Below are 18,758 nucleotides of genomic sequence, written 5' to 3'. Positions count from 1 at the left end.
TAGAGTTTAAGAGCAGGGATTAGGCTGGAACTGTATAAAACAATGGTTAGGCCACAGCTTGAGTATTGTGTGCAGTTCTGGAATCCACATTATAGGCGGGATGTCAGAGCATTGGAAAGAGTGCAAAGGAGATGTACTAGGATGTTGCCAGGGCTGGAGCGTTTTAGTTATGAAGATAGATTGGATAGACTGGGGTTGTTTTCCTTGGAGCAGAGGAGACTGAGGGGAGACTTGATTGAGATGTATAAGATTATGAGGGGCATAGATAGAGTAGACAGGAATAAACTTTTCTTCTTGGTGGAGGGATCAATGACTATCGGGCATAGATTTAAGGTAAGGGATGTGGTAAGGTAAGGTAAGGTAGAGGGGATGTGAGGAAAAACATTTTCACCCTAAGGGAAACTTACTGCTTGAAAGGGTGGTAGAGGCAGAGACCCTCATAACATTTAAGTATTTAGATGTGCATGCTGCCATGCAGTGGGCAGACAATTTTCACATTTAAGGTCCAAATTAGGAGTCATTTTGACCACATTCTGGCATTTTGCCAGCTCCAGATTGGCCCACCACCCCATTCAGAAGCCAGAAAATTAATCCCTGTAGCAGTCTGGAGGAGTTTGCCCTTCAATCAGAAGAATTTGTCTACTTGGCCCCTCTCAACAAAAAATAAAATATTTTCTTTATTGCAAGAACACCTCCATTTTGAGGAATGCCTCAGCAGTGCTCACCTGTTTGTGAGGCTGCCAAGACTGTAGAGCTTCTGGTCATGTGAATGAACCAGTTGCATTTGAAGCTTGCCCACTATCTTTAATTGGATGGCGAGCTTGGAGGTAGCCAATTAGGTGACTGCCTCCAGGAAATTGACTTCCCTCCTGGCAAGTGATCCTGATGTCAGGGCTCCAAAGCCCGTAGGAAGTCCCACTCAGTGCTTCTATTTATAAAACGCAGGATCCCATTTTAACCACTGTCTCAAGCTGCCCTGCACCTTCAACAATTTGTGCCCATATACCCTCTCTTCTTTGCTACGTGCTTCCGCCAATGCAACAATTTTGTATTACTTCTGCTTATTCTTCTTTCCAAATATATCACTTTACACATTCTTGCATTCAATTTAATTTACCATGTGTCCACCTATTCCACCAGTCTGTCTATGTCCTCTTGACATCTATCACTACCCTTTCCACAGGTCACAATACTTAAAAATTTTGCATTATCTGCAAATTTTGTAATTGTGTCCTCTATACCCAAGTACAGTTCATTAATTATGTATCAAGAAAAGCAGCAGTCCTAGTAATGACCCCTGGTATTCCCAGTGTATACCTTCCCCCAGTCGGGAAAAACAACTCTTGTTTTCCAACATTTTGTATCCATACTAACAGTTCGATTTCTGGCTTGGGTCACTGTCTGTGCAAAGTTTGCAGTATCTACTTTAGTAATGTCTGTATCTGGATGCTTAATTCCATTGTACAATTCAAATTGGCTTAATCCACCTGGTTAATGTTTGAAGATTAATGTCCAGATTTGTGAAATCAACAGTATTAACCATGAACACTCCTGCACAATAGCAGTTCCTATATCATTAATGAATTCCCTCCTCTGGTGACCTTTTGAATCACTAAACCACTTTTGATTTAACAACCTCTGTGTTAAATAAAAAATATAACTCTCGAAGTTGAGAGGGACACCAATCAGGTAAATGCATTTTAGTGAAATCCAATAAAACTGAGACCCAGTCATAGGAAACATTGTCATGTAAAACCTTATTCAAATTTGTTATGATTACAGCATTTTAGGTTCAGAGTTATGCACAGGACAATAATAATCATTGGTGCAGATGAAAGAGAGACAAAAAACTTAAATTTGGATTTCAGGAGGCTTATGTACCAAAAGTACTGAAGAGATAGTAGGTTAAACTCTCCAACGTATTTGATATTTAAAAATGATCCAAATTTGCTTAATAAATGCCTTTTGTCACAATTACCATTATAAATGTAACCTTCCACAGTCACAGCTATGTTCTTTTATGATCCAATTAACACAATGTACTCAAAGTACAAGAAGTAATTCAAATGATTTTCTACCAGTTTAACAAAGTATGGAGGAAACTCCTCCATCATTTCATCTACTTTTATCATTTTTTTTATGAATAACATGATTTGCACAAATAGTTTATTTGTACCTCTTCTAAGCATTTTCAACTCCTGTAACCCCAAATAACTAAATACTAGGAAAAATCCTGTCATCGGTTGTAATGTCATTGACACTCTCTAGAGCCCTTAACTTTTCACAGAAAATTAACTCCCAACTCATTGACATTTAGGTACTTTGAATCAAACAGACTTTACATGTTCACATGTGCATTACTTAGATAACACTCATTCAATATAGGAAACACACAAAAAACAGACATTACTTTGTAAAATTATCCCACATTCAAATGGTAGCATCATGAACTGGGAACATGTTCCAATATATCCCTCGTTGAAATGCAAAACCCATACAGACTCTCTTCCATTATCCTTTATTTGTCAATAAAATTAAAACTTATTTACCCCTTTAGAATTTAGGTAACTTCCCATTGATATGAGTTGGCTATTTTATGCACTCAATTTATTCAATCAATTAAATATCAGAAACTGTAATGCTTAAGTATAACCAATCACTTTAATTCAAAAGGCAACAATAAGAAAATCTGAATGAGTCAAACTTTTCAGATCTCAATTATCGCTAGGTTGTGAAAAACAATCTTGAAGTCTTGAAGCTGCTAGATTTGTTAGTCATGAGCCATCTATTTAAAACAAAACACAAAAAAACATTCGGCTTGGAGCCAAATTAGTTAATTTGGTCTCAAATATCTGTCGAATTAAAAAAATAAAATAAAATTCACAATCTCCAATGTATATAAATTCTTAATTGCCAAATTAGGAACAGAAGATGGTGAAATCTCTGCCAGTTAAGAAAACACAGAAATAAAACACATTCCAATGTGATGATTTCTTCAAGACAAAGATAAAGGAAACTGCACATTGTTCCCTCCAAGCTTTAAATCTTTTCTTATCACAATTTGAACCCAGGATTATTCAAAATTCAAATTAGTTATTTCAAACTCCAATGTATGTACTTTGACTTTATAATTTCAATTTACTTTCCAAAAAATTGCTTTCAAAGTAACTTCCCACATATATGTTATATATGTATTTATATCCTATATCTCTTAAGCATGAATGACCATTGATTATACTTAAAAGGTTAAGGAATTCCAAAAATTAATTTCAATTTAATCCAATCCAATTTCCAATTTTTATTTAAACTCTGTATCAAACTCATTATTTTAAAATCACAATTAGGAGAAGAACATTAAACATTAAAGCAAATAACAACAAAAATATCTGCACAACCATTTTATTAAACACACACAGACACACATGGAAGTTTCCAAAATTCATTCCACAGCATTTTATTTTTCATTCAAACTCAACATTTTAAACTGGGATGAAAATAAAACATTCAAAGAAAATAAAGAAAATAGATTAAGACAGTCGCCTCATTCTTCTTTCTTCCAAACTGTAATCAAACTCAAAAACAAAAGTAAATTTAAGAAATCTTAAACTTTAACAGTTTTAACACTTTCTCAGCCCTTTTGAAGTTAAACCAAAGTGTAAAGCCCACAATAAATACTCAAGAACAAAACAATGGCGTTAACAACTTCTGCTCTCAATCTAATGCAATAACAACCACCTACATTTGACAAGCAACCAGACCACACGAACACACTGAAAATACAAAAACTACTCAAATTATCAGCTGAACCTCAGATTTTCTCCAATCAATTTTTTCACCTCGCCAATTAAGTTAAAATATTTCCCTGGTAAGGTGAAAGAACAAAGTTCCTTTCTCAATTCTGTAACAACACACTGCACACTCTCCCCCCCCCCCCCCCCATTCCTTTTTTAAAAAAAAACAAAGGACCGCTAGAAAATTAGCATTTTCTGATAACGCAAGACTATCTATTGGTGGAGACGTTAAGTCTGCATTCAGAACTGCATACAGTGGTGGGATTCTTTAATACATTCATTCCTTCCCAATCAACAACATCGCCTGGTAATTCCAAGCCCTCCTTGTAACTAATAATCACAGGATTCATCAAATCAGGGACAAATTCTAAACTTACTGAGGAATTAGGTGCATCCAGAAAAGGAAGTGAGGATCCCCAGTCAACGCCACGTGCAAAACAGGCATTCTTTTCCAGATACAATCCACAACTCATTCCATAAACACCATCTCGCTCAGACTCAACTGTCCCAAATACAGACAACATCCCTATCTGCATTGGCAACTGAGATTTTAATTTATTAATCTCCTGCTGGAACTTGGAGTAATCAAAACTTTGATTCACTTCACTAACTTGGTATACTTTAAACTGACTCATAGACAATATATTTACCTCTTTTGTTCCTGCTTTTCCTACCTTTCCACGAAACTACTGATTTTCTTCTCTTAACTTCTCAACTAACTCTCATAATTTCTAACACACCTTTGAACTTCATTTCCTTTGATTTCTCACTCTGTAACTCTTCTAAAACTAATAATCACAATAACTTTACTCAATTTCAACAAACATTTTCCTTTATCTCTGTTTCTCTCATTAAAACATCTCTGAATCACGGATCCCAAACCGGGAAAACATACTGTAGCATTTTACCCATTTCTCTAGGCTTAGTCCCAGGAGAACAAGAGTGACTGAAGGGGTACAGTGCCTGCTAATTTACCAATAAGTCCCTCTAAGTCAGTTGGTATTGAGAGCATGATGAACACCCCCTCTCTACTCCAGAGTTAGGTTTTAGCCTTGCCTCATGGTCGACAATAGAGTTCACCCTTCTCCTTGATTAACCTTACTTCAAAATCTCACTTCTAGATTAACTCAGGAAGGAAGTACAGAAATGTGAATCAATCCACCCCCCAAAATACTACCAAATAATAGGTCTTTAATCCCCCTCACGGCTGGCTATAGGGTTACCACTCCCCTGTTTAAACTAGTGTTGCTGTTGTTTCATCACACTAAATGAAATGCCTGACTCACTTTAAATCACTTAACAAATAAAAGGTTCGATCTCGGGGTAACTGGAGCTATCTCTTATCAAGGACCGTCTGGGGTGCCATTCTGTTATCCAGCTATCATTTAAACACCTTCCAAGCATTCCAGTTTAATGAGACAAACAAAGACAGTAATTCAATTATTTCTTTATTTAACACATCTAGTATCAATTCAAACATAAACAGTTGCAACTCATTAACTCTTTACTGAACTTTAACTCTTACTGAACATCAACTTCCAACTGAACTTTAACTCTTAAACTGCACATTCACTTTAACTGAACATCAATTTTAACTATTTAACTGAAAATAGATACCACGAAGTTTAGAAAAACCTTGACCAAGAAATATCTTCGATGTAGAATCTATCTTCTTCTCTCTGAAATATCCTTCAGGGTACAAGGTCTTGTTGTGATGGTTGGTCTCTTCAAGTTATCACTGCCAAACAAAGAACTCACATGTCTCTTTATCCACAATTCTCCACTCACTTCCAGAAGATTCTCTGTCATTCTGCCAATTGTGTCACCAGAAACCGATCACATGGCTCGAACATCTAGTGAAATTACTTTTGAACGACGCCATGATGCTTAGTTCATTTTACATGTCCCATACATAGCAGCCATAAAAATCAGGGCCACACTATCTCAGTTAATGTAAACAACTTCCCTGATCTGACCAACACAGGATGCTTCAGATCACAGCTCCCAGACCAAAGACACTATGACCTGCATCTGGTTTTAATCCATGAGTTGACCAAAATTCCCGACTTTTAGCCATTTTAAAGCCAATATTACCATTATTGTTGTTAAATTATTATTGGAGCCGTTCTTTCTCCATCCACACTCCCAGAACCAGGATACGGTCCCCCTTGTCCTCACTTTTCACTCCACCAGCCTTCACATTCAAAGGGTTATCCTCTGCCATTTCCACCTACTCTAACATGATGCCACCACCAAATACATTTTCCCCTCACTCCCCTTGTCAGCATTCCCCAGGGACAGTTGCCTCCAGGATACCCTGGTCCTCTTCTCCATCACACCCAACACTTCACTGCTTCCCACAGCACCTTCGCATGCAATTGCAGAAGATGCAACACCTGCCCCTTTACCTCCTCTTTGCTCACCATCCAAGGGTCTAAACATTCTTTTCAGGTGAGGCAGCGCTTCACATGCACCTTCTTTAATCTGGTCTATTTCATTCATTGCTCTACATTGGAGAGACCAAACGCAGACTGGGTGACCGCTTTGCAGAACACCTTCAGTCCGTCCACAGGCATGAGCCGGATCTTCCTATCACTTGCCATTTTAACACACCATCCTGCTCTCATGTCCACATCTCTTTCCTTGGCCTGTTGCAATTTTCCAATGAAACCCCATGCAAACTGGAGGAACAGCACCTGATCTTCCGATTAGGTACTTTACAACCTTTCAGACTTAACATTGAGTTCAATAGCTTCAGACCATGAACTCTGTCCTCCATTTTCATCAAGTTATTTTATTTCATGTTATTTATTTGTTTGTTTGCATTTCTTCCATTGTTTCATTTTCCGATTTTTAAAGAATCTCGCTTTCCATCTTTTACCCCCATCACTGTCTCCCCTCACCCCAGCCCACTAGGGCCATATGTTACTTGTCTCAGGTTGTCCTTTGACATGCTGCTTACCTTTGTTCTGCCATTTACACATTCTGATCTCTTAATGGCCACTATCAGCATACTTCTTAGTCATGATCAGCACCATTTACCATTTACATCCACTTTATCTTTTTGTCTATGATATCTTTGTCACTCTCTCCACCAACTGTTGGCTCTCTATCCAGTCCCCACTGCACCACACTCCTCCTCACTAGAACAATACAAATCCCATCCTATTTTTAAAAAAATTTCTTATTTCAGCTTTGACAAAGGGTCATTTGAACTCGAAACATCAACTCTTCTCTCTCCTTACAGATGCTGCCAGACCTGCTGAGATTTTCCAGCATTTTCTATTTTGGGTTTCAGATTCCAGCATCCGCAGTAATTTGCTTTTATCCATCCTATTTTCTGTTGTCTTCAGCTCTGACAAAGGGTCGTCCAGACTCAAAACTGTTCTCTCTCCACAGATGCTGTCAGATCAAATGAGATTTTCCAGCATTTTCTGTTTTGTTTCAGATTCCAGCACCTGCCGTAATTTGCTTTTATCTTTGTCTTATGGATGTTTAGTATAAGGCCCATGCTCTTGAATACCTCAGTGTGCACCTCACAGATAATGCCCCAGAACCACCATCACCATCCCTGGGGATGTCCTCCACCAGAGGTGGTGGCAAGTGGTCTACAATAAGGACAAAGTTGCCCTGGGGATCCTCAACTAGGTTCTGGACCCCAAGATGCCTTTTTGTATCAAATCAAACATGAGCTGATTACTACCTAATGCCCCCCCCCCCCCCCTCAGCTAATGAATCAGTCCTCCTCCATTTTGAACACCATTTGATGGAAGCACTGATGTGGCAAGGGCACAGAATGTATTTCAATGTCTATCATCAAGAATGGCTTGGTAGCATCACTACTGACCAAGCTAGCTTAAGGGCAAAGCTGCTAGTTTGCGTTTCAGCAGGTGGTGAAGGAACCAACAAGAGGGAAAAACCTACTCGGCCTCATCCTCACCAATCAATCAGTCACGGGTGCATCAGTCCATGAAGTATTGGTAGGAGTCATCATACACAGTCCATGTGGAGACAAAGTTCCATCTTCACAATGGGGTATCCTTCATTGTGTTGTGTGGCACTACTACCATGCTAAATGGGATAGATTTTGAACAGATCTAGAAATACAAAACTGGGCATCTATGTGGCACTGTGGACCATCAGGCAGCAACAGAATTATATACAAATGCAATCGATAAACTCATGGCCCAGCATATACCCCACACTACCATTACCATCATGCCAGCATTCAACCCTGGTTCAATGAAGAGTGTAGGAGGACATGCCAGGAGGAGTACCTGGCATGCCTAAAGATGAGGTGTCAACTTGGTGAAGTAGCAACACAGGACAACTTGCATGGGAAATAGAAAAAACAGCATGTGATTGACAGCGCTAAGTGATCGACAGCGCTAAGTGATCACACAACCAACGGATCAGATATAAACTTTGCAGTCATGCCACACTCCGTTGTGAATGGTGGTGGTCAATTAATCAGCTCACTAGAGACGGAGGCTCCACAAATATCCCCATTCTAAAGGATGGGGGAGCCCAACACATCAGTGCAAAAGTCAAGTCTGAAACATTTGCAACCACCTTCAAACTACTGCCCACACTCTATAAGGTGAAATGTCGCAAGCAAGTAGTAATTGTAGCTTCAGATTAAAATGAACCAACATTTCAGACTTCTGGGAAGCATCTTGGACATCCTTGTATGCTTTCTCACATTTTGTTGTCCAGTCTCATGACTGTTTCACACATAATAAATTATGCAATGGCTCAATATATAGCTAAATTAGGAACAAATTTGCCATAATAGTTTACTAATCCTGGAAAGGACTTCAATTGCATCACATTTGTTGGACCTAGTGCTTCTAAAATATCTTTCGTCTTTTTAGATGCTTTATGTAGGCCTTTACGATCAATAACATGACCAAATACTGAACTGATGTTTGGAAAAAGCCACACCTTTCCTTCTTGATACACAGACCATTTGCTTGAATGTTTCAATGTTGCTTCTAAATTATTCATGTGTTCTTTTTCACTGGACCCTGTAATTAGAATATCATGCAAGTAACATTGTACACCAAGGAGACCATTTAAAATCTAATAAAATCTTTGGAATAGAGCTGGTATGGATGTTATTCCAAAAAGCAAACTTTTATAAGGAAAAAGACTTTTATGAGTCATGATGGTAAACAATGGTTGAGATTCAGAGGCTACATTCATCTGTAAATATGCTTGTAAAAGATCGATCTTGCTGAATTTCTGTGCATCTGATAACCCAGTAAACAAATCTTCAATTAAAGGAAGCAGATATTGATCCGCACACCACATTGGATTCATGGTTGTTTTAAAATCAGCATAATTACAAAATGCACCATCTGTTTTCATCACAAATATGATGGGGGTAGCCATCAGTTACCGATTGTAACCAGCTCTAACACACCAGTGCTAGTAAGTTGTACTAATTCTTCTTCAATTTTGGGACAAATTGCATATGGCATCATTCTTGCTTTGAGACTTTTTGGGGTTATTAGACTTTATCTGGAGTTTCACTTGAACTCCCTTCATTGACCTAAGTGTCTTTTCGAACGCAACTTGTATTTATCCAGAAGGTGCTGGAGGTCTGTTTTAACATCAACCAATCTGTTGACAGCACTCCAGTTAAGCTTAATCTTCTCCAGCCATGATCTCCCAAATAGAGCAAGAAGATTACCACAGACCAAATGGAGAGGCAACTCTGCTGTATGTCCATTCAACTCTACTGTTTGTCCATTCAACCCTGCTGTTCGTCCATTCAACTCTGCTGTTCGTCCATTCAACTCTGCTGTTTGTCCATTTAACTCTACATTGATTGTGATGTAACCTTTAACAGCATGATCTCTTCTGTGTATGTCCTTAAAATCACATCAGCTGGTTTGAAAGGAAAATGCTTCAGCTTTTGTTAGTATGTATTCTCAAGAATAAAAGATACAGCAGCACCAGTATCAACCTCCATCCTAATTGATTGTCTACCTAACTTCAGAATCACCCTGATTCACGCTGTATGGATCAGATGTTCAGTTGGAGCACTTCATCATATTTCTGGACATTCTCTTCACAATCATAATTCTTCTCTTCCATGTTGTGAATTATTTTTGTAGACTGCAACTTCTTCTTAAAGGCACCCAGATTCTTCTTCTGAATATTCTTCTCAGGGAAAGCTGGTCAAGCCCAACAAGCTTTTTCAATGTGACCCATTTTGCAACAATTCTTGCATTGACCTTCCTTGCTCCAGCATTCACTCACTGAATGGCCCATTTTGACACATCTGTGACATGCTTGTTGCTATTTTGACTTCTTCTGGGTGGGGATGGTAAAAAGGTGTGAGGAATGAGAGCCTGAACAGTTTCTGAAACAACTGGGATGAAGTCAGAACACAGAACACAGAAAAGCTACAGCACAAACAGGCCCTTAGGCTCACAAGTTGCGCGGAACATGTCCCTACCTACTACCCTCTATCTTACTAACTTCCATGAACTTATCCAAAAGTCTCTTAAAAGACCCTATCAAATCCACCTCCACCACCACTACCGGCAGCCGATTCCAAGCACCCACCACCCACTGAGTGAAAAACTTACCCCTACCATCTCCTCTGTACCTACTCCCCAGCACCCTGAACCTGTGACCTCTTGTGGCAAACCATTTCAGCCCTGGGTAAAAGCCTCTGAGAATTCACTCTATCAATACCCCTCAACATCTTATACACCTCTATCAGGTCACCTCTCATCCTTCGCATCTCCAAGGAGAAAAGACCTAGCTCTCTCAACCTATCCTCATAAGGCATGCCACCTAATCCAGGCAACATCCTTGTAAATCTCCTCTGCACCCTTTCTATGGCTTCCACATCCTTTCTGTAATGAGGCGACCAGAACTGGGCACAGTACTCCAGGTGGGGTCTGACCAGGGTCCTATACAGCTGCAGCATTATCTCCCGATTTCTAAATTCAATTCCTCTATTGATGAAGGCCAGTATTCCATACGCCTTCTTAACCACAGCCTCTACCTGCGACGCTGCTTTGAGCGTCCTATGAACCCGGACCCCAAGATCCTTCTGATCTTCCACACTGCCAAGCATCTTACCCTTAATACTATATTCTTTCATCCTATTCGACCTGCCAAAATGAACCACCACACACTTATCTGGGTTGAAGTCCATCTGCCACTTCTCCGCCCAGTCTTGCATCTTATCTATGTCTCGTTGCAATTGCTGACATCCCTCTACACTATCCACAACCCCACCAACCTTTGTGTCATCAGCAAACTTGCCAATCCATCCTTCCACTTTCTCATCCAGGTCATTTATAAAAATCACAAAGAGGAAGGGTTCCAGAACAGATCCCTGGGCACTCCACTGGTGACCGATCTCCATGCTGAAAAAGACCCATCTACAACCACTCTTTGCCTAATGTGGGCAAGCTAGTTCTGAATCCACAAAGCAATGTCCCCTGGTATCCCAAGCTCCTTCACTTTCTCAATGAGCCTTGCATGGGGCACCTTATCAAACGCCTTGCTGGAATCCATATAAACTACATCTACCGCTCTTCCCTCGTCTATGTGTCTAGTTACATCTTCAAAAAATTCAATTAGGCTCGTAAGGCATGATCTGCCTTGGACAAAGCAGTGCTGGCTATTTCTGATCATACTATTCCTGATCATACTATTCCTCTCCAGATGTTCATAAATCCTGCCTCTCAGGATCTTCTCCATCAATTTACCAACCACTGAGGTTAGACTCACCGGTCTATAATTTCCCGGGCTATCTCTTCTCCCTTTCTTGAATAACGGAACCACATCCGCAATCCTCCAATCCTCTGGAACCTCTTCCGTCTCCATTGATGACGCAAAGGTCATCGCCATAGGCTCAGCAATCTCTTCCCTCGCCTCCCACAGTAACCTGGGGTACATCCCATCCGGTCCCGGCGATTTATCTAACTTGATGCTTTTCAAAAGCTCCAACACATCCTCTTTCCTAATGTCCACATGCTCAATCTTCTCAGTCCACTGCAAGTCTGCACTACAACTACCAAGATCCTGTTCCACTGTGAATACTGAAGCAAAGTATTCATTGAGTACCACTGCCATTTCTACCAGTTCTATACAGACTTTCTCACTTTCACATTTGATAGGTCCTACTCCTTCACATCTTATCCTCTTGCTCTTAACATACTTGTAGAATGCCTTGGGGTTTTCTTTTATCTTGTCTGCCAAGGCCTTCTCATGACCCCTTCTTGCTCGTCTAATTTCCCTCTTAAGTTCCCAGAGAACTGAGGAGGACCTTCTAACCAACTCACCTTGGCACTTGCCCACCCACATGGCTGCATACACTCTGCTTCCAAGGTCAGCGGGCCTGACTTCATCCTGAACCTGCAACTCCAGAGTAATAATCATGCCACTCAGGATACTTTCTACCATTTTCAGCTGCTTCATCCCTGATCTTGCCTCCATCATCAGGTTCGAAGCGGGGATGTTCACTGATGATTGCACAATTTTCAGCACCACTCGCAATTCCTCAAATACTGAAGCAGTCTGTGTCCAAATGCAACAACACCCGGACAATTTTCAGGCTTGAGCTAACATGTGGCAAGTAACATTTACGCCACACAAATAATCATCACCAACAAGAGAGAATCTAACTATCTCCCCTTGACATTCAATGTCATTACCATCATAGAATCCCCCACTATCAACATCCCAGGGCTAATAATTTACCAGAGGCTTAACTGGACCAGCCATATAAATACTGTGGCTACAAGAGCAGGTCAGAGGCTGGGAGTTCTGCAGAGAGTAATTTACCTCCTGGCTCCCCAAAGCCTGAGCAGCATCTGCAAGGCACAAGTGAGGAGTGTGATGGAATACTCTCTATTTATCTGGATGAGTGCATCTCCAACAACACTCATTAATCTGAAGACAATTCAGGACAAAACAGCTCTTTTGATTAACACCCCATCCACCTCCTTCAACATTCACTTCATCCACCATCAATGCACAGTGGCAGCAGTCTGTACCATCTACAAGATGCACTGCAGCAACTCAAAGGCTCCTTCAACAGCACCTTCCAAACCTACCACCTCTACCACCTGGAAGGACAAGGGCAGCAGATGCATAGGAGAACCACCACCTGCAAGTTCCCCTCCAAGCCACACCCTATCCTGACTTGGAACTATGTTGCTGTTCCTTCACGGTCATTGCGTTTCCTGCTGTTTGATTTGCTCCTAAGTGCTCTGCCCAAGCTACCCTATGTGCCCGAATACAATAACAGGAAAATTTATATAATTAAGTCTAAACGAAGAACCTACTTCATATAATCATAACTGCTTAAGTTTTTTTTTATTCTGGTTTTCTTATCGTTAGTTTGAATAAATTATTAATCTTCTTCACTATTTTTAAATCTGGTTTATGCTAGCTCTTAACTTTTGATTTTCCATTGAGTATAAATTTAGTTTATTAGCATAACTTTAATAAATCACTGCTGTAAAATCTGGAATCACCTTTATGGCATTTCAGTCAGCCATCTTATTTTTTTCTTTCATGCAGCGCTTGGTATCCATGAATATGCCTTTAAACAGTGATGGCACAGTCATGTTCAATGCAACTCTCTTTGCTTTGGTTCGAACTGCATTAAGGATCAAAACTGAAGGTACAATATTCTACAATATTTACCAATTTGTCTATTTTAAGATCAGTAAGTTATGATAGCCTTTAATGTTGATATGTTGATTAGATGCTTATTTTAGGACATTGATTTCAAACATGGTTATTTTGAAGGAAACAAAATAAGATTTTCTGGTCTCAGAATAGTCGCAGACCGATGTACTGCAGAGGATGTGTTACAGAGCTCCTCAGAAGTCCCAACTCAAGGACTCTGGGAATTGTCTAGGAAGTTTGTACTTCTGATTGGCAATTCCACAGCTCCCAGAATCCTCCAAAAACTAATTAAACTCTGAGTTAATCAGAGGGGGAGATTTTCCAGCCCTGCATGTTCATGCACAGAACTGAGGCTGCGCAAGGTCAGAGAATCATGGGGGAGGGGCCCAACATCTTTAGGACCAACGGAAACCCTTTTGAGATTCTCTCCACCCGTACGTAATCTGGTTCCTGCCCTGCAAGGGAGGGAGCCAGATTAGCTATTTAAATATTCATTTAAATATGCTTTGTCTAATCAAGCCGGATTCTCCCTGCTCCCGGAATTCTCCAACCCATGGGTGCAGTGAAAACCCGTCGCTGATCACTACTGATCTCCACGAATGGGCATGAGCAGAAAATCTCCCCCACTATCACTACCCCCATTTAAACGTTACAGGTAAGGGGGAATTGTTTGATGAATTGAGTTGGATTCTGCCCTTAAGTTACATAGCCGATGTCTGAAATTCAATGTCCTATCTCAACAGGGAATTTGGAACAAGCAAATGAAGAGCTTCGAGCTATTATCAAGAAAATCTGGAAACGTACAAGTATGAAGTTGTTGGATCAAGTTGTGCCACCAGCAGGAGGTGAGCCCCCTCCAGATATGGAACAGTTTGAAAAATGGAAATTGCTATCTCACAATTACATATAATTAACCGACCATATGATAAAGCATGATGTTATAGCAGGGAACACTTCAGATAGTTGATAGATGAAAGACTTCTCCATTTTATCCATGTAACTGTAATTCCTCATCCCTGGAACCATTCCATTATATTACTTCAGTTCCTTCTCCGAAGCCTTCATGTCTTTCCTAAATAACGGTGCCTAGAATTGGATGTAATGCTCCAACTCAGGCCAATATAGGGCTAGCATAATTCTGTCTTTTGTACTTTATTCTGCTATTTATAAAGCCCAAGGTACCGTACAATTATTAGCTACCTCATTAACCTGTTATGCTGCTTTCAAAAAGTTGTACACAAACACCCCTAGGTACTCTATTCATGCGACCGACTAGAAACCTTTACCCTTTTAGCTTCTATTGCCTCTCTTCACTCTTCCTAACCAAAGTGTACCACCTCACACTTTCCTGTATTGAATTTATGGTTATGTTCTTTATGGTTAACACAACAGGATCTCTCAGGTATGCTTTAATCCAAGTTTCAAGAATGCTGACATTTTGGGTGCAAAATTCTGATCAGTAATGCTGATGAAGCCTATAGAAGCTGAACATTTCCAAAATGTTACTACAGCCTTCCATAGAGAAAGGCACATATGTGTTGGAAACAGCTGAAGTGATGGTGTCATGATATTGCAGAGCTTTACTGGCTAATGTGACACCCATTTTCCAAATGTAGATCATGGAGCTCCATTCATTTGTCTCTCACCAAAGATCAAATATCCATCTGCAAGTAGGGATCTGTACTATGGCTATTTAGAGAGCCAGGCAACAAATTTCGGTGATTTATTTCTGCTGAGGCCCAGATTGTCATCCCTGGGTCAGGTTGCAGAGTCGAGAGGCTGGGAACATGGTGTGCCCCTGTGCTTCAGCACTGTATTTAAACAAATGAAGAATAATAGTCAAATGAAAACCATCACTCCAGCCCTTAACCCCGTCCTATACGCCATCCATACAGACCTATGCCAATCCATGTGCTCCCCACACTTCATGGCTCCTCACACTCCCTATGCTAACCCATTCCCTCCAATCTGCCCACCCATTACCCCGCATATGCAAACCCATGTCCCTCTGCCCATTGCCCACATACCTCTCTACAAATTTAGTGCCAACTAATGTCAACCCTTGCCTCACATCCACCACCCTTTTCCCTTACTCCTCCATGGCAGCTCACCTAGTATTCTTAGACAGTTCCTTGACAGTTTTGATACTTCCTGGATAACTTTGTGACTTCCTGGACAGAATGGGCAACTTTGACAGCTGAAAATTCTTTAACAGTCCCTTGACAGCTGGACAATTCTTTGATAGCTTGACAGTCCCAATGACGTTGTGCATAAATAGCACCTAACCATGTTGTGAAGACAAAAGCAAAATATTTGTTCATTTCATCTGCCATTTCCTTATTATCTACTATGAACTCCCCATTGTCATTCTCTGGAGGACCAACACACATTTTATGCTACACTCCTTTTTAATACCAATAGAAACTCTTACTACCCATGTATACATTTCTACCTAGCTTCCTCTCATAATCCAATTTCTTTTTCCTGATTAATCTTTTAGCCATGCTCTGCCTCTCTCTTTAGTCTGATTAATCATCTGACCTGCTTCTCATCATTGTGCAGTTGTATGTTTTTTCCTTAAGTTTGGTACTTTCCTTAACTTTTTTTAGTTAACCACGGATGACAGGTCTGCCCCTTAGAATTTTTCTTTATAGTAGGAATTTACTTATTCTGAGTATTGATCTATCCTCAAGCCTCATATCCCAGGTCATTTCAGAAAGCTTAGCTTCCATGCACACATAGTTGCCCTTATTTAAGTTTAAAATACTAGTTTTAGACCTACTCATCTCCTTTTCAAACTAGATGTAAAATTCAATCATATTGTGGTTGCTGCTACCTGACGATTAGGTCGTTAATCAATCCTGTCACAATCCACAATACCAAATCTAATATTGCCTGCTCCCTAGTTGATTCCAGAATGTGCTGCTCTAAGAAACTATCTCAAAATTATTCTCTGAGCTCTTCATCCAGGCTGCTACTGTGAATTTAATTTTGCCAGTTTATTTTTAAAGTAAAATCACCAATGGTTTTTACCGTCCATTTATCACAAGCCCCCAATGTTTCTTTTTTATACTTTGTCCTACGTTGTGGTTACTGTTAGGGGCTTGTAGACCACTCCCACTAGTGACTTCTTTCCCCAACTGTTCCTCATCTCTACCTAAACCGATTCTACATCCTGGTCTCTCGAACCAAGGTCATCATGGAATTCTATTTGAAATGTTTGTTAATGTTCCATACTTCCTAATTCAGAACAAAGTTGCTGCACTCCTATGGTAAAGATGCATGAAGATACATAGTGTTGCTTATGACACTCCTATGATGGGTGAGGAAATCTAACCCCAGCAGTACAGCTGCACAGAGTCGCGGCAGCACGAGGAGCCGAAAACGCTCGTAGACTGTGCCCTGTACCGTCAGCGTCACCAAACAGCACCCAAGGACCTCCACCGAGTGAGAATCCGAAGCCAAGGAGATTGTCTGTCTCCAGGGTCGCACGGGAAGGGCATATTGACGCACTGTGCGAGGGTGTATAAAACTCTGTGCTCCCGCAGTCGAACAGGCAGTTTTCTGCATGGTCATTTACCTTAATCTCCATCATTGACTTGGAGGGTTGGTGAGGCTGATTTACTACATTTAATGTAACTGCAATATAGTATATAACATCTTTATATTCCAGATGATGAAGTTACTGTGGGGAAGTTTTACGCCACCTTCCTAATCCAGGATTATTTCAGAAAATTCAAGAAGCGCAAAGAACAAGGCATTGTTGGGAAAGCTGCTCCGAAAAATGCACTCTCTCTACAGGTATATTTGAGAAATCTTTCTTAATTTAAATATTATACTTTTTCTGAAAAGTGCTTTGAATACACTAAATTTCCATCGTAGATGTCATGGGATGAGAAGATGGCCAATGGTGATCTACCTCCACTGTGGAAAAACCCACTACGGGATGGCTGGAAAATTCCGGCATTTGTCTCATCTTTTAGTTATTTTCTTAATTGCTTTAGTTATCCTTTCAGCATTTTAATGCAAAAAATGTTCGACTTAAATTTTGTCCTCTACTAGAGCAAAGAAACAAAGAGCGTAGCTCAGGTCAGGAAGTTTCCTGACTCCTGGACCACCCTTGGTAGAAAGTACCCTGAGTAGCATAATTAGTACTCCGGAGTTGCAGGTTCAGGATGAAGTTAGGCCCTCTGACCCAGGAAGCAGAGTGTATGCAGCCGTGTGGGCAGCCAAGTGCCAAGGTGAGTTGGTTAGAAGCTCCTCAGCTCTCTAGGACTTCATCCTGGTTGTTTCAGAAACTGTTCAGGCCTTCTGGCTCTCAACCCTCACACTTCTTTACCACACGCACCTTCCTATCCCCCAAGGTTCCTCATCCCCCCAGTGCCAACTCAATGCCACCTCATACCCCCTATCTATCCTTGTGGCCCCTTCTACCCTCATTTCAACTTCACAGTTACTACCAGTGTCCACCATGGGCAGTTCTCAGGAGCTGGATGGAGATGAAAAAAGAAATAAACTTTTAATGATCTAATAGATTTCTCATTTCTACATATTTGATGGTGAAAAAAAACTCTCACAAAGAACTCATTCGAAGCTTTTAAATCTCCTCAAGTGATTAATCTCTTATAAAAACAAATACATTTCTATTCATATTCCACATCAAAGTAGCCTTTTTAAACTGTCAATCAAACTGTGAGACCAGATCCCACTGCAGCAATAACTGTAGCCTTTGAAATGCAGCCTGGGCATTCAAAGGCTACAATAATAACCCTTGGGGAAATGTCAACAAAAATTTCATTTGAAAGTGTACAACAGGATGCTACTGTTTTTTTCTAACCTGCAGCACAGCCTGTCAATCAAAGTAGTCCAACAGAGGGTTTTTTTTATCTCTCAGTGACAGCCACAGTCTGTTTATTTCAAGAGTGGAGGATTTCAAAAACTGCAGATCGTGACAGCTATATTGACACTGTACACCCTTTAAGATAACTTACATCTACTCCATCAATTCATGACTGCCACTCTGCACATTAAGGCCTTTCAAATGTCAAAATGGTGTTTGTTTCAAATGCTTTGCTGAGATCAGCTTTCTCTCCTGTGTGAATCTCACCCAGTCAAAACTTGTATCTGCTGGAATTGGGGGTGGAACTTTCACCAACCATTTTTAGAGGTCTTCAGAATCCTCTTAATTCTGCAGAAATCTGGCCCCAAATGGTCTTGAATATGTAATGAAACCTTGAACTGGCAAATAGCACAAGTATGAAGTTGCATGGAGGTACAGAAGAAAGCAATATTTTTACTTTA

The 18,758-nt window shown here is 40.4% G+C and overlaps 1 protein-coding gene across 1 annotated transcript in view; it reads left to right on the top strand.

Moving 5' to 3' along the window:
- LOC144498638 (voltage-dependent L-type calcium channel subunit alpha-1C-like) overlaps positions 1-18,758 on the top strand; it is a 1,025,631-nt gene that overhangs the window by 940,281 nt on the left and 66,592 nt on the right. Inside the window, exons 38-40 of the mRNA XM_078220060.1 lie at positions 13,347-13,449; positions 14,201-14,302; positions 17,131-17,258. Of these exons, the coding sequence (XP_078076186.1) occupies positions 13,347-13,449; positions 14,201-14,302; positions 17,131-17,258 (333 nt within the window). The remainder of the gene's footprint in view (positions 1-13,346; positions 13,450-14,200; positions 14,303-17,130; positions 17,259-18,758) is intronic.

The sequence above is a fragment of the Mustelus asterias genome, chromosome 9, assembly GCF_964213995.1.
Source record: "Mustelus asterias chromosome 9, sMusAst1.hap1.1, whole genome shotgun sequence".
Classification (NCBI taxonomy): domain Eukaryota; kingdom Metazoa; phylum Chordata; class Chondrichthyes; order Carcharhiniformes; family Triakidae; genus Mustelus; species Mustelus asterias.
The sequence above is the reverse complement of the archived record's forward strand: the minus strand, read 5'-3'. Positions and strand labels throughout refer to the sequence as shown.